This window comes from Myotis myotis, unplaced genomic scaffold, assembly GCF_014108235.1.
Source record: "Myotis myotis isolate mMyoMyo1 unplaced genomic scaffold, mMyoMyo1.p scaffold_m19_p_13, whole genome shotgun sequence".
NCBI lineage: Eukaryota > Metazoa > Chordata > Mammalia > Chiroptera > Vespertilionidae > Myotis > Myotis myotis.
The window spans coordinates 6,152,583-6,173,066 of NW_023416317.1; the positions used below are offsets into that span (position 1 = coordinate 6,152,583).

General features: G+C 50.8%; 1 protein-coding gene across 8 annotated transcripts in view; it reads left to right on the top strand.

The window, feature by feature from the left end:
* Window positions 1-20,484, top strand: part of LRIG1 (leucine rich repeats and immunoglobulin like domains 1) — a 101,585-nt gene that overhangs the window by 37,135 nt on the left and 43,966 nt on the right. For 4 of the 8 annotated variants that reach the window (XM_036331617.1, XM_036331621.1, XM_036331625.1 and 1 more), the window contains exons 3-4: window positions 5,632-5,688; window positions 6,517-6,591. In XM_036331617.1, the coding sequence (XP_036187510.1) occupies window positions 5,632-5,688; window positions 6,517-6,591 (132 nt within the window). The remainder of the gene's footprint in view (window positions 1-5,631; window positions 5,689-6,516; window positions 6,592-20,484) is intronic. The other 4 variants (XM_036331619.1, XM_036331623.1, XM_036331622.1 and 1 more) reach the window with 1 other exon arrangement.

Below are 20,484 nucleotides of genomic sequence, written 5' to 3' on the forward strand. Positions count from 1 at the left end.
TTTTTTTCTTCTTTATAATGTAAAGAATTCTGCTTTAAAAATGGGTGTTAGGATTATCAGGAATTTTACTTCCACAGGGACTTGAGGACACTTTCACATAAATCATGCAGACCCACTGCAGAAAATTTGGAAGCTATAGAAATATGTAAAGACTGATTAATTAAAATGACCAGTATTCTTACCCAGACATAACCATGGTGAGCACTTAGTGAAAAACAGACACCCCTGCACATGGAAGTTTGGAATTAGTCTTAGAGACAGCAGTCATGGCAGCGCCCAGCTACACCTTTGGTGATGCTATCCTCACGCGGACACTACGATTCATAGAAATTATTTTCTTTACAAGAGTTTTCCCCACTTTACAGAAGAGGAAGTGGACCTGGGAGAAGCTAAGTTCACTTGTGCAGTGTTACGTGGTTGGAATATCTGAGAGCTGAACGCAAATCCATTTGATTCCAAATGTTCTGCATTTAACCCTACAGTGGCACCACCTAAATTCCCATGTCCCTCACTAACCCGCACTATTCAACGGATGGTTTTCCAGACAGAAAATCCAGTGTTTGACAGCTTGCATCCTTGCATCTTTCTACACCATCTTCTCATTCTAGGCCAGTGATAGCGAACCTTTTGAGCTCGGCGTGTCAGCATTTTGAAAAACCCTAACTTAACTCTGGTGCCGTGTCACATATAGAAATTTTTTGATATTTGCAACCATAGTAAAACAAAGACTTATCTTTTGGATATTTATTTTATATATTTAAATGCCGTTTAACAAAGAAAAATCAACCAAAAAAATGAGTTTGCGTGTCACAGGTTTGCCATCACTGTTATAGGCCCAAGCATTTCCTCCTCCTCCTCCAGACCCACGCTGGCCTCCAAGTTCAGCCTCTCTCCTCCTCTGCAGATGGCTCTCCCCTCCCCTGAGGTCCCGGTGCATTTGTAGGCATTTGTAGGCATTTGTAGGCAGGACAGCACGGTGAGACCGCCCCTCCTGTGCTCCCTCAGGGCTGTGCCCCCTCTCCTGCCTCTGCTAACACTCGGGAAGGTGGGCCATGCTGGTCATGGTACTGAGCACTGCACTCCGTACGGTCACTCATACTTTCTCCAAGGCACCTCTGTGGCAGCACCACCTTCCCGCGTGTGGGGGTTGTAAAGGCAGGTGGCATCGTATGGGTGCAATACGGTAGAGCAGGAGAAACACACTTCATGGGAGCAGACAGACCTGGGTTGAGGACTGGTCCTGTCCCTCAGCGGACTGTGCCCTGGACAAGGTACGCAGTGCCTCAGCGCCTCCTTTTGCTCTTCCGCAGGGTGGACATGGCTGTGCATTATTGCTGTTACTGCTACTTGGACATGGCGTCCACGTCCTTGTATGTGGGAAGAACTCACTGAAAGTTTTTTCTCTTCTGCTACCTTCTAATCCCATAGCCACTCAAGCCGGGTCCATTGTTAAAAACAAACCCTTGAGGGCCCATAGGTTGAACTGGGACCACCTCTTTCCCTGGTGTCACACTGTGGGGTGGGTGACAAATTCCCCAGTGCCCAGAGCAGTGTAACTTCCCACATAGGGATAATGCCTGGTGGAGGCAGAAAGAGACTGTCGGGAGTGAGGGGTGGGGGAGGATATTGAAGAAAGAAATCATAGTTGACGGACAGCTGCTTCTAAGTGGACTGGCTCAGGGTTTCCCAGGAGCTGTAGGCTCTTCTAACCCTGTGAGCCTGCGAGTGGAAACCTCAGCGAGGGGCACCGCTGGCTGGCGCTGCAGGCGATGGTGTCTTAGCGGTGATTTTATTTTGGAGGCCAGACCACACAACACCGCGGCCAGGCTGAGAGAAGTGAGCCTGCTGGAGGCCCCTGGGGGCCATGAGGACATTTGTGCAGCTGCTGCGGGCCCCACGGCTTCACCACCCACAGCTCGGAGGAAAGCCCACCAGGAGGGCCTCTGCCAGGGTCCTGGTGGCCGGGCTTCTCTGTTAATAAGGGGCTATTTATACCGTCTCCGAAACTGCGCTGGCATCGCATTACTGCCGCCCGCCCGCCCGAGAAGGCTGTGTGGGGTGCTGCCTGTGCTTTCCCGGGCCCTTGACCTGCTAGTAAAATGTTCCCGCAGGCCCGGGCGGCGAGGGGGCCCCGCCTGGGGGTGTTTGCTCCCCAGTGTGTGCGGCGCTGAGGGGAGGGCTGGAATAACGAGGGTGTAAATCACCACCACCCATTAAGCATTTACTCTGTGTCTGGCTCTGTCCTAAGGTGTTAGGTTTAATTATTCCAGCTGGATCCTGCCCAAAACCTATGCAGTTGGTAAAGTCCCCTCCTAATAGCCCTGCTGCCCTCACAGCGGCTGGGCTCCTGCCTTAAGGCAGCACCTGCCTCGGTGGCGGGTCTTTCATGAGCCCTGCAGGTGACGGCCGGCCCAGAGCCCGCACAGGGAGCACCGCCTGACGTGAGCTTCACAGTGAAGGTTCACGATGCTGACACGTCTCTGGCCATGTGGTGCGTAAACTGTGTGCCATACAGTCTTGCCAGTTATATTTACTATGCCGTATTCTCAGGTGCCTAAAAGCACTAATAATAATGGTTATTGATTAAGCGACCCTGATCCCAAAACCTATGCTCCTACTTATTATTTATGACTTTTAGGAAACAAGATAACTGAAGTCCCAACTCCCTGCCCAATTTTGACTATTATTAATTGCAGCTCTCTTTGTGTTTGGAAACAACTGAAGTGTCTGAATAGTGGAATGCCTAAATAAATTAATGGGTCATCCATGCTGCTCATGCCAGCGGAGGAGTGCTCTGCAGCGTGTTAAAAGAGTGATGGAGGCTTTAAGATACACGACTAAGGGAGAAACGGGCAGAACCGTCTCTGTAAGACACAGCATCTGTGTACAAGGAAAGCATTGCTCCTGGTGGCGGGCAGTGGGAGCTTCCTAGAGGCAGACCGTAGGACCAAATGAAGGGAGCTTTATTTTTAACTGTATATTCCTGGTATTCTCTTTTGAAAGGGGTTGAAAATTTTATTGTGTGCTTATATCAGCTGTTCAGTAAATAAACAAATTAATTAAACAAAAAACAAGAAAAACTCCAAAGCTCTGTTACCCAAAGTTATTCCTTGGGTTTTTTATTGTTGGTTGAAGTCTGAGTTGATGGGGTGATAATAAAGTACTCTAAAGTGGCTTTCTCCCCAACATTGGAAAAACTTCTTTAACCAAGTCAAGTAAATGGAAGCTTTGGAAACAGCTGAGGGTATGAAGGCTGGAACTAGGGAAGTCCCACGTGTCGGTGCTCCCTGGGGCCGGGTGGCCCCTCTACCCATTTGCCTTAGTCACACTCTCCCAGCTCAGGGTTGGCACGGTGCCGAGTCATGGTCCGGAATCATTAGGAAAAGATTCAGTTATAGAAGCCAGACATAGTAGGGGATTGTTAGGGCCTTGGATGGAAGCGGAATAGGGGGCAGAGGGTAAAGGGCAGAAGACCACAGTTCTAGAGTTCAGAAGATTTCGTTAAACACAGTCTTCAATCTCTGCAGTCTCCTTCCTGGCAGAGACTGTGCGGGCCTCCCCAGGGCCCTCTCCCTGCGGGCCTGAGGGGCTATTTTTGACCAGTCTCTATTTCAGTCTGGCAAGCGGGTCGTGTCACAGAGCCAGTTTGGCCTCCGCTGCCTTCTGCGGGTAGTATTCTTGTTTCAACAGGGAACAGGGCGGGCAAAGAAAGCCCTACTGTGGAGCTAACAGACATTCATCTAGCTAGAGGTTCTTTTTCAGAGTCGTGATTGGGAAGGAAGCTGGCCACCACCTGTCCTTCTAAATCAGGCAGCCTTGTAGATGAGAGCCGGGAGTCCTGCTCCGCCTGTTGGCCCTGGGCTGCCCCCACCCCCCCAAATGCCCGTTTATCTTTAGCACTGGTCAGCGCACCTGTGCACTCCGCTTCCAGCAGTTTTGTCAAGACGCGAACTTTTTATCATGATGCCCCTTTTCCTTGTTCACTTATTTCTGTGAACTTGGGGGAAGCAGCTGATTGTGTGCAGGAGGCTTCCTGAGACCAGGCTTGGTCAGCAGAAGTTCCCCTGCAGGGAAGCCCACCCTGTTTGATTCACGTTCAAAGTCATGTCAGACCCTAAGCTGAAACAACTACCATGTCTGTTGGGGGAGTAGGAGCTCTCCATTCGCTGGCCTTTTCCCTGTTGTCTCCTCCGACTTGCAATTGCACTTGGGTCCAGCTCTTATCTATGACCCTGGGGTAGTGACTTGAACTGAAACCTGAGCTGGAGAACTTACCTGTAAGGCAGGGACTAGTGATAGAACCTGGAACCTAACTCGGGGTTGTGATGATGAAGTTACCTAATGCATGTGGCGTGGTTGCCTTAAGTTATAAAGAAATAGAGGGTGATGGTTAGGAATCTAGAGTTTGGGGTTAGATTAGCTGTGGGCAAACTACAGCCCGCGGGCCGTATCCGGCCCGTTTGAAATGAATTAAAAAAAAAAAAAAAAAAAAAAAAGACCGTACCCTTTTATGTAATGATGTTTACTTTGAATTTATATTAGTTCACACAAACACTCCATCCATGCTTTTGTTCCGGCCCTCCGGTCCAGTTTAAGAACCCATTGTGGCCCTCGAGTCAAAAAGTTTGCCCACCCCTGGGTTAGATTCTTGGGGCCACTGGCACTTCTCATGCCCATCCTCAAGTTATTTCATATCTCAGTGTTTCAGTGTCCTCGTCCTCATTGGCACAATAAAAATGTTCCTGGGAGCTACCCCTAGGGGTCTAAAGGTGAGTTAGTGCATTGGTGAGCTCTCAGAGCTGTGTCTGGCACACAGTAAGCCCTCCATAAGTTGGCTGCTGCTATTAAATTGCTGTTACCACCATCATCTGAGAGTCCGTAAGCAGGCTGCTCTGACAAGATCTGAGGGTCTCCTTTAGTAATAAGTGCATTGATGGTACTGTAACATTTATTAGTAGATTCAGACGATGGGAGACTGTTCAGTATCTTTGTACCAACATGCGAAACGGATGACTGCAGGGCTGGAGGAGAGAGAGTGAAGCAGAAACCAGCTGATTTAGGGGAGTCAGATAAGAAATTGTTAAAGTGATTGATTGTCCACTTCAGCACACAGATGAGGGCCCTTTAAGAGGAGAAAGGATTTGCCACATGATAAGATCTGCTTCCTCTCTCCCACCCAGATGCTTCAGTCTGAAGCCATTGAAGCAGACATGCTGTGTCCCATGGCCCAGTAATTGCCAGGCTTCCTCTCTAACTGGCTTTGGCCTGAAGAACGGCAGTGGGACAGTTCAAGGCCATTTTCTTTCTTTTTTTTTTCTTTTCTATTCATTTCTATACAAGATGGCACATAGTCAGATTTTTCCATTCAAGCCAATGCCAGCTGTATGCCTTGTCTAACTACAGCTGGATTTTAGCGGCCTCGTCTTCAAACAGTGACAAGATGGCCTATATAGGACAAACTCCCTTAAAAAAAATGAGACTAAGATAACCCAGCTTTACCCTTCTTGATTCTGCATCTCAGATACAATTTCTTTTCAGCCTGTCACTGGCAGAAAGCCTGACCACTGTGCTTTGGCTTTCTCAAGGATTTGGGACTCACTTCACAAGTGTGATTTTGGATTCTCTTCCCAGATTTGGAAATACATGTCCATGTAAGGAGGAGGATCGCAGCCTCTGGGGGCAGCCTGGGTGAGCTGTGTTTTGGTTTGCAGGCTTCCCCTTCCATTGAAAGATGTGAACTTTGGAAATACAGATTTACATGTTTCAGCAGAAAGGGAGGTTGGACAGAGAGCAGCTCTGGTCTGTGGAGAATTTTCAAAATGTCCGCATGCACAGATGTGTCTGTGTACATACTCCTGGGAAATGTGTATGTATGTATGTACTCCTGGGAATGTACTTGGAGGCTTCATCAGAGTTCAGAGAAGCTGAGATCGTAACTAGATGAGAGTCTCCAAGCCCAGTACCCTCATTATCGCACAGACGAGGCATCAGAATCATGCCCCCGTGTCCATGCCGCTGCGACCTTCACACGCGTGTGTCTCCGGCTCTGGGTCCCAGCGTGTTGCCTTCTGGCGAGGGCAGAGCAACAGTTTGCAGACCACTGTGTCACAGACCTGTGACAACATCCAAGAGGGGATGCTCTTTCCTCCTCAGATCCTCCCTGACTGTCTTAGTCCACAGGGAACACGGCCCTGGTGGTCATGGGCTCCTCTGTCCGCACCGTGCGTCTGCCCGAGTCACTATTCCTTTCTGTTAGTCTTGATTTCTGAGTTAGATTGGCAGCTCCTGGAACAGAAGAGACACTCCCTGAGTGTTATTTCTAAACGATGGATGTGATAGGCAGTATTTGTGACCTCACAGACTTAGCTCCCTCTAAGAACTTGCTTTAAAATTTTTCATCTAATATTCAGAATTCCATGGTAACTGATCACTGTTTTCTGATTGCCCTTGTTAGTACATGATTTGAAACTACTAATTTAAACAACACAAGTGATTGTTTTTTGTATGTTGTTACAGGTATCTCAATAACAACGAGTTGACAGCCATACCGTCCCTCGGTGCTGCTTCCTCGCACATCATGTCTCTCTTTCTGTAAGTGATGCATTGGGGCCTGGCTGGGTGTAAGGCTGTGGTGTTACCTAGCTGACATTCAGTGGTGGGAAACTATTTGCTGGTAAAGAACAGCTTTTCTGCTGGTAGCCCTAATGATTATGACAGATGCCTTGCTTGCTGTTTTAGGATTTATAAGAATTAAAACCTGAGTTCTACCTCATCTCTAATTTGGGGAGAAATTAGTTTCTTTAATGCCCAGAGGTTCATGGAATTAAACTTTTTGGTCCTAGAGGTGAAGCCACTGTTGGGTGAGTACACTGGTTAGAGGAAGCTGTGTGTCACATACTGCGAGCTCACCTTGGTGCAGTGAACTTGGGAACGTGGTTCAGCTCACTTTTATGGCTTTAGAAAAGAAAGTACCCAGACCCTGAAATCAACATGAAAGTAAGGAATTAGCTGTTGTCGGGTGTGGGGCAGCGGGCAGCCTGCTGATTATTGTAGACAGCACACTGGGAAAGAACTGGTACAAAGGGCCCTGAATGAGGAGGAACGGAAGGAGGCCCCGGGGCTGCTGTTGGAGCGGCTGAGACCTCTGCCCCCCTTCAGCCAGAGGGCGGGGCTGGTTTTGAACACACCCAGAAATCTTTCTGGATAAACCCCACGTGACCCAACAACTTTCTCCACCAGATCTCGGCAGGTTCAGCAGAGAACCTCGCTCTGCAGGATGCGTTTCCTGTTTCCCGCCAGCCCTGCATATTTTTGTTTGATTTTGATTTTGCTGGCGTTGTAATTCGTTTGCTCACCTGTATGTGTCTTGACACCGTGGCTTGGCAGACTGAGCACAGGGACTTGGCAGGAAGGCGCCATCGGGCGATGCGGGTGTAGCGTGCACATCTCCGGCTTCTGCTGGCAGCAGGCCCTGTGTTCAGGAGGTGCCCCAGCCTTGTGCACCACCGCCTAGTCTTCACTCTTTCAAGACCCTGGGTGTGGAACAGGGCTAGAGTTTTGACCCAGCTCTGTGTCCTGGACAACGTCATCTCTTTGAACCTCATTTACAGAATGTGTCCTTGATCTGTTTTACACACCGGGCACATGAGGCCAAGCCAGAGGGGAGTGGAATGTCCGTGAAACTCCTGGCTTTGTGCACAACACAGTAGGTTTGACAGATGGCGGCTGCTGCTTCTCGCTGGTGGCTAGTTGTCACATGGCCCCATGTCTGGCAGGAGCTCACCTTTGGGCCACAGGATGTGTGGGCCAGTCCTGTCCCAGGGAAGGGCAGGAATGAAGGCTGTGGCCCTTTGCCCCTGACAAAGGTCCGACTCTTCTTTTTGTCCCCTTTAGCCTGAGTGCCCAGTGTCTGGAAGGCATTCAATTGCTGCTGAAGTTAAATAAGTTTCTCCTCTCTGTGGCTCTCCTGTTCATAGAGCAGAGCAGTGGAAGATGCTGCTTAAAGTGTGATCATCATTCTATGTAGTAAAAGGTCACCAGTTTGATTCGGTCAGGGCACATGCCGGGGTTGTGGGCTTGATCCCCAGTAGGGGGTGTGCTGGAGGCAGCCAGTTAATGTTTCTCACATCAGTGTTTCCCTCTGTCTCCGTGTCCCTCTCTCTCTTAAAAAAAGCGAAGTATGGTTTCTGGATCAACAGTGTCATCAGTGCCAAGCTCCTTAGAAATCCAGAGTCTCAGGCCTCATCCCAGCCCTCCTGGGTCAGAAGCCACTTTGACAAGGTCTCTTGGTCATTTGCCCACTCATTCAAGGTCAGAAGCACTGTCTCCACGCCGCTTGCTCCTGGCGTGGTGGGAAGCCAGGGCCACAGAGAACACCTTTGTGTTACCAACAGGAAACTGAGGCCCCCTGAGTTCCTGAAAGCTGCAAAACTGAGTGGTGGAACTGAGACTGCCCTCAAATGCCTGTTCTGCCCCCATGCACTGGTTGCAGGAGTGTGGCAGCAGGTGACTCTGAACCACCTCAGGCCAGAGATGGGCAGGACCACCCCCCCCACCCCCACCCGGGCCTGTGTATCACGCCTTGCTCTGCTGACTAAAAATACATTTCTGTTTCTTGGCCCAAGTGCCAGGAGCAGTGGGGCCGGTTGGCCTTGTTCCTGCTATTCCATTAGACGGCGTTAAAATATGTAAAGGGGTGTGTGTGTGTGTGTGTGTGTGTGTGTGGGTGTGTGTGCGTGTGTGTGTGTGTGAGGAGTCCCTCTGGTTTTGATTGAGTTTGGAAAATGCAGGTTGCGTTGGCAGCCACCTCTCTGGCCCGAAGCTGGTGTCCATCGGACTGGGCCAGTGATTTCTCCGAAACTGCAGAATTGGACGGTCTCTACCTGCTTTTCTCTGAGGGTCTTGTGTCCCCTGCTTTTGGACGGGTGCCTGGATGTTGTCCTGCAAAGTTAGGTTAGCCGCATGGCGCCTGGGAAGCAGGATCATCCATCGTTTTGCTGTCACCCTGTATTTCCCAAGTGCGCCCGGCAGAGGACGGCCCTTGGTGGGTGTTTCTTTCCTCCCTGACGCGGGAAGGCAAAGCGCCGGGCATCTCTGCCACATGGTGACTCCAACCATAGGCTTCGAAGACCATGTTTTACTGACGTGTCTGGGTTTTCAGAACCGTAGAAGCAAAAGGTGTCACGTGTTCAACAGTCTTTTTGTCTGCACTTCTGTGCCTCTGCAGTTGGGGCCCAGGGGCAGGCAAAGGGCGACTTGGAGAGGATTCAGCGCCATCCCGTGTGGGCAGCCCCTGATACGTCTGAAAATGTGTGGGTCAGTGAGCTCAGTCAGTGTTCGCACTGACAGTCCTTAATCTCCAGATTCTCACTCCTGTCTCCTCTCCCCTGGGGGGCAGGCAGAAGGTGAGAATAGTAATAACCACGTGCAAAGGGACTCGATGGTCGAGGCCGTCACAGTCAGAGGGACCAGGACAACTTGTTAGGACAGGTGTACCGCTGACCCTTGAACCCCAGGTGTAAACTGCAGATCCACTTATATGTAGATTCTTTTCAGAGAGCAGTCAGCCCTCCATATCTGCTGGTTTTCCATCTATGGGTTCTCCAACTGCAGATCAAAGACAGTATTTTCGGTCTGCTGTTGGGGATCCGAAAATGTGGAGGGCTGACTCAGCATTGATCTCTGCGTTTTATATCAGGGACTTGAGCATCTTTGGGTTTTGGTATCTGTGGGGAGTCCTGGAACCGATTCTCTGTGGACACCTAGGGGTGACTGTAGCTCTACGTAGGTTTTCAACTGCATGGTGGCGGAGCTTGGTGTTCCCTCACCCCTGCATTGTTCAAGGGTTGACAGGCAGGTGCATTAGGGAAAAGGGTGGACTGGGCACATATCCAGCTCTGTTTCCAATGATGTGACCTGGGACAGATAACTTCAGTCTCGTTTGCTGAATGAAGGCTGCAACACAGTTTTCAAATTTCTTCTGTGACTTGGAAACAAGAGTCGGGCAATGATGTCACAAAAGAAATACTACGGAGCTGGCTGACTTGTAGCCACCTTCGCTGCTTCCTGGTGCTCAGCTCAGACACCTTTGCTGTGGGAGTCAGCTCTTCACTCTGTGCTCAGTTTCCTGCCCTGAGTCTGAGCTCCCTGCTCCCGGCACCAGGGTCCCCTTCGCTGGGTCAGAGTTGGGAGGGCCTCATGGGAATAGGGTGTGTTTTGCCTCTGGCTTTACTCTCAGGGCTTCAAGTCAGTTTTTCACTATCTGGGGGAACTGGAGTCATTCAATGAAATTTCAGTTGGTTACTACGTTCTGATCAAAGGAATCTAATGCAGTTGAAGTGTTTGTCACAGAGCAGATTTATTTCCTGTGTTCTGAGGACAATCGAAGCCATTTGTCCTTAATGACAGAAAAGCACTGAACTCAAGGACAGCTTTTCATAGGATTGGGTTGGAGTAGGGAGATAGTTCTCAGAAAAAGCAACAGACTTTTGTTAAGTGGGGGAAGAATCTGCCATTAGATTTTCATTTGAGAATTGTTTTTTAATTTGAAGTCTAGGAAACTCAGATTACGATTCCCAAGGCAACAGACGTTTTGTGTGATGCAGGAGCGGCATTTCCGGGGAAGGAAAATGCCCGCTTTCCCTGTGGCATTGCTGCGCTGTGGTGTTGAGAAGGTTGGTCACAGAGGAGGTGGTTTTCAGCCCTGGGAGTCGGAAGCTGCGGAGACGGGACCTCAGCCTGCATCAGCAGCTTGGTCACCGCCTGGCGTTGGAGCCTTTCCCATGCGGCGCCTGGCCGCGTCCATGAACTTCCAGGTGCTGGTGCGTTTCAGGCCTGTCTTCACCGTGGCCTGTTCACTGTCTCTGCCTTTGGCCCAGAGCAACTAGGGGTCTAGGCAGGGTCTCTTTGCACACAGATACTTGTAACTTTGCAATAGTCCTATTAAAATTCCGTAGGTTTATATTGTACGTGAAAGCACATCAAAATACCTCTTCTAATCTTGGGGGAAAAAATTGAAAACCATTTTTTATTGAGATAAAACATAACATAAAACAACATTTTAAAATTTTAAAGTGCATAGTTCAACGACTTTTAGTACATTCTCCAGGTTGTGCAATCATCACTGCTATCTAATTCCAGAATGTTGTCATCACCCCAAAACCAAGCCCATGCTCTGTGAGCAATCACTTCCCCTCCCCCTCCCCTCTAGTCCCCTGGAAACCACTAACCGGAAACCATTTTTTTTTTAAAGGGAAGTATTTTTCTCTTGTGTTAGCGAATAGACCTGGGAGACTTAGGATATACATAATTAAATAAAAGTATCAGAGGTAGATTTGACCACACAGTTATATGTTTTCTTGTGATCTCTTAGCTGAAGAAAAACTGACTAAATAAAAGTGATGGAATATCTAACATCTCATTATTGTAACTTCTGGAGAGTAGAACCTAGAAGGAATGAAACCTGGTGTCCTGTCTGTGACCCCACTCGGAGCTGCGGGTGGAGTTGACTGGGCCGGAGGCTGTGAAGGATGGAGGCCCTTCCTGGCTCTGTTGGGAAGTAAAATCAATAACAACCCTTAACTCCCCGTGGGCCTCACAAGACTGAAAAAGCGGGGCCAAATCAGTCGTCTTTACAGCTCATTAATACAAAGATCGATTCACATCAAAGCATAATTAAAGAGCGGGCACTGAGGACCTGCCGCTGCTGCTCACTGGCCCTCCCTCCAGAGCCCGAGAGCAAGTGGGGGGCGGGAGCCAGAGGGGGACCGAGAATCAAATCCGAAAGTTAGGGTTAGCTCCGGACCCTGCTGAGGCCTTCGGTAATCAGGAGTACGCGCAGGTGGAATTACACGGAGCCATAAAGAGCTGCTGGGCATCCCTGAAACAGTGTGTCATGTGTGCGAGTGTTTGAGTGGGGGCAGGTGTAGGGCAGATGCAGTCTCCCATAGGAGCTGGGGTGAGGCCTCTTGTCTGTCTCTTCACCAAGCTCCCCTTACAACTTGCTCTGTGTTACCTCCCCTGGAGGAAAGTCATCATTTGCAGACAAAATAGAGAATTGAAATGTTTTTTACACACAGTGTTTATTCCCAGAAGTAGGAAATAGCGCGTCTAAAAATGTTGAGTGTGATCTTGGAGGGCGAAGCTCTTTGCAAATGGATACATAGCTGCACCCATGGGGACTGTAGGTGTGTGTTCCCGGTGAGCTGGACAGAGCAGCTCTCCCCCGGGGGACAGGGGCTCGTTTTTCCTGGGGCCAATTTGCTGGACCAGCCATTAATCATCAGTGCAATCGTGGACAGAGTCATCCTGGTGGTAGACAAGGTGGAAATGGGCAGCCCGGACCCCATTCTGCTTCAGAGGCGTCTTCAGCTCAGAACCAGGTTAGCCTGCTGGTGAAGGGGCCTGTGTCTGAGCGGCTCTCCAAGTGAACCCTCGCTGGGCCCTCGGCGCCTCGTCGTCTCTGGGACATTCATTTCACACACGCGCATCAAGAGCGTTGCGCTAACAGTGACTGACACGTTCGGGAAGCAATTGAACAAAGTTGGGTTTCAGAAGCCCAAGTCACGTTCACGTGAATGCCCTTGCTCCTTGAGCACCTGAACCCCGCCGGGCCCCCAGACACTGGCGGGCAGCGTGGCCGTGTGAGCCGATAGCACATCAGCGAGCAGCGTGAGTGGGCTGCGGCGGCTCTCCTGGTCTTCACTGATGTGCTCACTTTTGCCTGGTTTGTCCAGATTTTTGTTGGTTTGAACAGATTCTTTCCTCTGGAGAAAACATGACACCCATTCCTTGGGAGACCGTGGCTTCTTCGTCACCTGTGTGGTTCTCACACTGGGCCACCCATCAGAAGCAACTGAAGGCTTGCTGGGACACAGATGGCTGGGCCCAGCCCCAGTTTCAAAACTGGATGCAACTTGAGAATTTTCTTTGCCCACAAGTTCCCAGGCGATGCTGCTGCTGCTGATCTGGGCACCCCCTCCCGCCTTGAGAACCAGTGCCTGGGCTCATCCGGGGCTGGGGCCAAGGCTCATGTGTCAAGTTCTTACCAAGTCAGTGAGTGTTGGGGGACAGTAAATTATGTAGCCAAATTTGCAACGTCACTGGTGTGGCAAAAGGCAGTAGTTTGGGCCGGTGGGGCTCACAGGGTGGGCGGTGGGCAGTGTGTGTGTGAAGGAACAGATGTGGCTGTGGCTGTGGGTGTGAGGCCCAGGGTTGTTATAAATTTGTCTCTGCTTAATGTGCTCTTTATTGGTGATCACGAAATCTCTCCCACAGTCCCTCACCATTTCTTATGGAGGAGGGAGCCATGGGAGCAGCCTCCGGCTGGAGGCCTGTGCCGGGAGCCGGTCCATGCTTGCTGTTTCAAGGGACCTAGCATATATGGCATACTGTTCTTAATATGTTTGCTCACCTTCTTGGCACTATGCGTTTTAACCAAGGTCTCCTCTCTGAGAAAGGTTGTTTCCCCAGGTAGGGATTTTCCTCTGAAGTTAGGGAGGGAATAAAACCTCTTAACTAGTGCCAGGTGGGTAATTAATCACTTTAACTACGAACAATCATGCTTAAGCTACATAATCTTTACTCCCTGGAATGGAGATAAGAAACGCCCTAACCTTTGTAATAGAGATTGATAGGATTGAATCAACTGGTATAAATACAGATGTAATAAGACAGCAAGACACAGAACTTAGAATACAGAGCTTAGAACACAGAACTAAGAAGACAGAACCTACACAGAACCTACAGACAGAAGAACTTCGCTGGAGAGAACATGGCAAAAGATCCTGGACTGAACCTGACTACAGAAATTGGCAAGAACCTGACTAGAACCTGGTGACTGAACCTGGCTGGAGAACCTGGACAGAACCTGGCTGAAGAACCTAGCGAGGGAACATAGCCACAGAACCTGGCTGGAGATCCAGACCAGAACTTGGCTGGAGATCCTGGCTGGAGAACCTGGCTAGGCTGCTGATCAACTGAACACTGTCTCCGTGTCATTACTTCTTCGCCGACTCCGTCCACACCTTTGGGAACCCCTGGACCTGCTGGGGCAGGACCCCGGCAGGCCTGCTGTTACCTGGGGGTATTGGTGACTCCCTTACCTTCCTCCTGCTGATCAGTCCTTATCAGACACATCTTTGTCTCACCTAAGACTTGAATGGCCCACTCTATTCCGGGTGGGAGTTTAGAGGAGTGGCCAAAAGGTGCGCAGCTCTCCCATTAAAACTTAGGGCCACATGTGCTCCGCCCTCCCTCCCTCCCCCCCCCCCCCCCCTACACACATAGCACTAGAGAAAGAGAGAGGAGTAGGCAGGCTGTAGACAGGCACTAGAGCAGTGGTTCTCAACCGTGGCTGCACATGAGAATCACCCGGGAATCATTTTAAAATCCTGATTTCTGGGCTCATCCTCCGGAAATTCTGTTTCTTTGTTATGGGGTGGGGCCACAACATTAGTAACAAAGAAACAGAATTTTCGGAGGATGAGGCCCAGAAGTCAGGATTTTAAAAAGATTCCCAGGTGATTCTAATGTGCAGCCAACGTTGAGAACCACTGCACTAGAGAAAGAGGAGCAGGCGGGCCTTGGTAGACAGGCACGGGCAGGGAGTGGTGTTGGAGGGGCGCCTCACCCTGTCCTGGGGAATGAGGCAGGAGGTTCCCAGCTGCAGTGCCTTTCAGCTGAAACTCCTTCCCTGACCTTTCTCTGCCCGCATGGCCGCACGCTGGGGGCTGGAGGGCTCCTGCAAGGGTGCTGAGGGCACAGGCTGCTTCACCTTCATTCAGCACAGCACCCTTCACCCGGTCTCTCCCTTGTCAGGGAGCAGCACCCCTGGCTCCTAGCACTGCAGCCTCACCAAATGCTGGGCACCAACATGCGCCTCAAAGTAGAACATGGGACAGTTTACAAAGCGAGCAGCTCTCTCCCAGGCACTTCTCAGGGTTCAGGGTGCAGCCTGCCTCTGCCAAGTCGGGTGAGGCGCTCACTCCCTGCCGCTGCCGTGATCGGGCCAAGGTACACAGTCCTGACTTGTCATTTCCTCCCCTTTTCTTTCCCTGTCTCCCTTATTGGAGAGTGGGGGTGGTGAGTCGGCCAGAGGAGCAGCACATCTGCAAGTCATTGCTGCGAAAGTGAGGCGCACACCAGCGGAGGGCCCGGAGCCGAGGGGGCGGGCCGGGGAAGAGGAGGTCGGCGCGGAGGTCACGGCCGCTTTTGGGAACTTGTAGTTTAGGTTCTGTTGTTGAGAGTTGGTTTTTGTCGTGTGTTTGGTTCCCCCACCCAGTTTTTTTTGGTGACCATGTAAACTTTAAATAGAACCCAAACCCAGTGGGACTAGGACGCTGGCAAACCCTGCATGGTCTGGGAGGGCGGTGCCTCCGTGCAGCAGGATGGGGGCAGGCAGAGCTGCCGCTCAGTGCACAGTCCCTGTGAAAGGGGCTGGCCCTGCCCCATCAGCAGCCTCCTTCCCACTGGGACCACTTCCTCCCTCCCGCCTACTTCCTGCAGGTGGCTTCTCTAATCCATTTACCTCTGGGGAAGCCTCGTGAGCGTGTGCACCTAATCCGAAAATGGCTGGCTTGACTTTGACCCGCAGGGCGACCTTGCAAGAAGGCAGGGCCTGTTATGTCTGCTCACACCTGGGAGCCATTTTCAGCTTTTATAGCCCAAGTGGAAGAAATGTGTTTGCGTTTAGGCTGGGCCTTCCTCCTGTCATTGTTGGCCATCGGAGGGAGTATTAGATTCACCCCGCTTGTTCAAAGGCAAGGGTTTTCAAAGATAGAATAGTCTACTCTGTGTATTAAGTCAAGTCATAGAAAATTGCCCCTTTTTTGTAGTTCAAAAAGGGTCAAAACATTGGCAGTCTCATATGGTTCTGTCTTTTACTCTGAAAAATTGTGGTGGTCAGCTTGTGTGATAGATACACTGACGTGACAGGCATTGGTCCACGTGCCTTCCCGGGCCTCAGTGATCACCTCTGCAATCTCAGGAGACACAGGTCTGTTGTTGAACACCTTTTACACATGAGGCACCTGAGGCACAGAGAGGGCAAGAAACTTGACGGAGGTCACACAGGAAGTGGCAGAGCTGAGTCTTGATCTCATTTCTCTGTATTCTTGGAAGCATATGGTCTGGGAGCCTTGGAGGATCTTGTCATTTCAAGTGATGACTATGAAATTGTGCTGTGGGGGCGGGAGCCCTGGGCAGGGCTGAGAGGCCTAAAGGCAGCACGTGTCTCTTCAAGTTGTGGGCAGCTCTGCAGGGTTGGCCTCACTCGAACCTACTGTGGGCGGCCTCGGGAGGGTTTCCATGAGCTGATGCAGAGTGGCAGGAGGTGCTTCTGGAGCTCCTGGCCTGAGCTGAGGGTTGACCGGCTGCTCCCCTCGCTCCTAACGACACCCACGAAGTTACTCTGAGCTGGTGGTGACTGCCGTCTCTTCCGGGCACAGTGAGGAAGATTGTCTTGCTGCCGTCTCTGCAGAGCCCGGGCGGGTCGATGGTGCCCTCAGCTTTTCACCTAGTGGCTACGTGCCCTTGGAGACCTCGCTTCAACGGCAATGTCTCCGCGTTTCCTCACTTCCTGATGCCACCCGAAGAGCTGGGGTGAAGGTGCCAATTTGTGGGGTCTTTTTTCTTCCCAACTTCTTCAGCCAGTAGATGGGAAGGGTGGCAGGGGTGTGGGACACTCTGTTCCCACTGTCTCCGCTCACCTGGCTTGTTGGAGAGGCTCTGGGGCTAAGGAATGTTCTGTGATTGGCAAGCTGCTGTGAAATTAGTTTGTAAAGAACAAGTGGCTGTAGGAAAAAGGTAAGTACAGAGGAGTCTCTTCACCTTACTCATTTGTACATCATTGGTTGTATGAGGAGGGGGCGGTTCTGCAGACTGGCTAAGAGAAGGTTCTGGATCAGACGGATCTGGAGTTGGGCTCTGCCTTCATCGCCCTTGCTGAACTCTTTCATTTGCCGATAACAGCAGACTGTGAGGATTCACTAAATACTATGCATCCTCACTGCAGTTCTGGTGCCTAGTGAATGTGCTCCAAGTGCTAGACACTTTTTTAATCACTGACAACTCTTGTCCCAGCACCTTCTGGGGTGGCGGGCTGGCCCTGCTGTGGCTGCTGTGTCCTGAGGGGTTTGGTGTCTCCACATGGAAGCAAGAGGCTATTGACATCCCCTGGACATGGCCCTTCCCTGCAGACACCCATGTGGCTGGTGTGTGAGCCAGTGGAAGTTGCTAGGTAAGCCCGCATGTATGTGCAAAACTCATGTTGTGGGAGCTTTGCCCAGAGCAGTGGGGTTCATTTCTCCCCTCTTTTCTCCTCACCTCTACCTGGGGTAGGTGCAGCAGCAGCAAAACACTGAGCAAGTATTAAGTAGTGGCTCTCATCCTTGGCTGCATCGTAGAGTGACCTGGGGGTTTCAAAAAACCTAGATGCCCAGGCGAATTCCATGCCAATTAGACCAAATCAGGGGGCAGGGGGCCTTTTGCAGGAGGAGCACTGGGCACAGGTCATTTCAGTGTGCAGCCAGCAGCTGTAATGAGCCACAGTTGGGTGACTGCAGGTGAGAAGTCTCGTCCTCCAGTTCTTCCCTCTCCTTTCATACCTGCCACTCGTGACCTGGCTCACCCGCTCCTTTTCTCTCCACTGGAGGGAAGTCAGCACTGAAGCTGGCCTTCCCGGCCCTGATGGTCTGAGGGCCGCTTTGGAGGTGGTAGTTGCCTCTTTTACCACTGATTTAATTGGAAGACCCCGTGAAGTTAGCCACTTAAAACGCTAGGACAGCTGTAATACTATCAGCAATAAAAAAAATATATTTAAAAATTTTTTTTAAATCCCAAGGAGTACTGTAAAGAAATACAAGGAAACTGCTTTTGCCTTTGTGGTGTTTGGTCTGATGGGACACGACCACTCATTGGGCGATCATAGACGTGACTGTGGGTTTGCCGTCCAATCCGGGTCTTTTCTTGCCCCTGAAAGTCAGGCCCAGCTCCTCCCACGCAGTCTCCTGGGAACCAGAGAAGTTCCATCACAGTGAAACGACAGGCAAAACTAACTTCAGGCTCTTTAAAAAGCTTTAAAAAAAAAACAACAGTTTTGAAAGTGAGATTTAGCTCTTTGGAAAAAAAAAAGAGAGTATATGTAAATATATGCTGTGGAAAGTGTAAGTCCCCTCTAATCCCACACAAAAGTTGCATTGTGATTTAACAAAAGACTAGTGCTAACATTGATTTAGGTAATATTGTGAGGTTTATGTTTGGAATTGGACCTTAGATGAGTCACAAAGAGTAACTAACATTTTGGAAATGAGTAAAAAAAAAAAAATGCCTTTGAATGTTTTACAATGTGACGTAGCATTTTCTCGAAATTAAGTGTGTTCTTTTTATAAATGCAAAGAACAGTGCTTATCAGCGTACAAGCTGATGTTCTTCTGCCTGGCAACTGTTGCTTGGCTCTGGACATCAGTGAGGCCTGGCCCTGGACGGCCCCTGCCCCTGCCCTTGCCGACAGCAGGTGATAACCCTTTCACCACGCGGGGCTCCTTGTGGGTCAGGCTGGCCGACCCTCCTTCATCCTCCAGTGTGTGTTAACAGGAGCCCTAATTTGGTGATTCTACGGCAGTTACGAGGTTCCGATTAAGGGTCTAGTGCAGTGATGGCGAACCTTTTGAGCTCGGCGTGTCAGCATTTTGAAAAACCCTAACTTAACTCTGGTGCCGTGTCACATATAGAAATTTTTTGATATTTGCAACCATAGTAAAACAAAGACTTATATTTTTGGTATTTATTTTATATATTTAAATGCCATTTAACAAAGAAAAATCAACCAAAAAAATGAGTTCGCGTGGACACGCGTGTCATAGGTTCGCCATCACTGGTCTACGCCTGTCTCCACTTCCCCTGGCCCCTGAAATAAAGCTCTAGCTCCTGAGAAGTCCAGTCTGTTGTCCACGGAAACAGATCCAGGAAATAGGCTGCTGTACGTTGGGCATCAGCGGGTCCATTTCCCAGATGAGGTCACGGCTCCTGCTCTCCTGCCTCGTGGCCTCCTGCCTGCCTCTCACATGGCTGCCCCCTTGTGGGATTTTCAGCAGAGAATCTTGCTCCATCCTTTGCCCATGTCAAGCTGGCTGTTGGTGTGTGTAGGGGTGACTCACCGTTCTCCGCTCAGGACATCGCCCCACAAGTGCACCCTACTTGATCCCAGAATGTGGGTGGCTCTGCAGGGAGGAGGTGGTGCCGGGAGTGCGAGGAACCCCTGCTCCCCAGTGTGCGTGGCCTCCCCGTTCGGCACAGCAGTGTCCAGAGAGGAGCCAGGTCCTCCTCTCAGCTTCCGACTGACACACACCCAGCACAGGACTTGCTTCATCACCTCTCCTGCGCTTCTGTCTCAGCGGGAAGGAAAGGGCTGGTGCCCTTCGGCCACACTTAACCAGGGTCAAGAATACCCAGGGCTGCTGCCCCTCCTGTAGACTGGGGGGCCGGGGTGTTCCTTGTTCATCTCCGGCTGAGAACGGCTGTTGTGGGGGACCCACTGGCTGTGATCCCTGGGTTCCTGGTAGAGGCTTAGATGCTTCTGAGTTCTGTCTCATGGGCCCGCTGCTCTGTGTGCAACAGAGTTGAGAAGTTGGCTTAGATGACATAGAAGTTAGCATCCTGGCAGCTCTTCTGGTTCTGACAGCCTGGGGCAGGCACCCCCTCGCTAAAGGGTCCTCATGGCCTCCACTCCGAAGGCGCCCAGGCTGGGCCCTGCTCTTCCTCCCGTGTCTCCCGGAGAACTCTGATGTCGTCCCTCCACGTCCAGCCCCCAGGGAAGTCCTGCCTGGCCTGGCCCCCAGCCAGTGCTTGGTGAGGAGGGGAGCGGGGGACCCCTCGGTGGCTTCCCCGCACCTGTGGAGGAAGTCTCGGCCCTTTCAGAGCTGGCTGTTCCTTTTCCTCTTGGCTTCTCTCACCTCCTGCTTGACCTTTACAGCAAACGCCCAGAATGAAAGCCCACGCCGCCCTGTCTCCGATCCCAGTGCTGCTGCCTTGGTGTGGTTGGCTGTCCTCGTCACCTGCTTCCCCCACAGCATTGTCCCCATCTGTCCACTGCCCATCACATCTGTCTTTTCCTGGCTCCTTGACTGGAGCGTGCGTTTTGGGGCATTGGGGGTGGGGTGAGGGGAACGAGCTCACTGCAGTCAAGTTTACTTTTTCTTACAGCAGCTGCACATGACAGACATCCCATACATGTTTGAATGAATAAATAAATTCACTAAATGCATGGGTCCATCCAAGAATACGTGATGGTGGAGTACAGGGCAGGTATTGGATAGTTTTAGACATTTATTGTCAAGGTGAGTGGACAGACTTGGGACAAGTAATAGCAGAAATCGTCTGTTGGGGCCTCCTAGCGGGCATGGCTCTTCAGACAAGAGACGGGACTTGCTTTTCTTCATTTGTTGAAAAGTTGGGCAGGTGTTTATAGGAGAGAAAGCAGTAGAAACT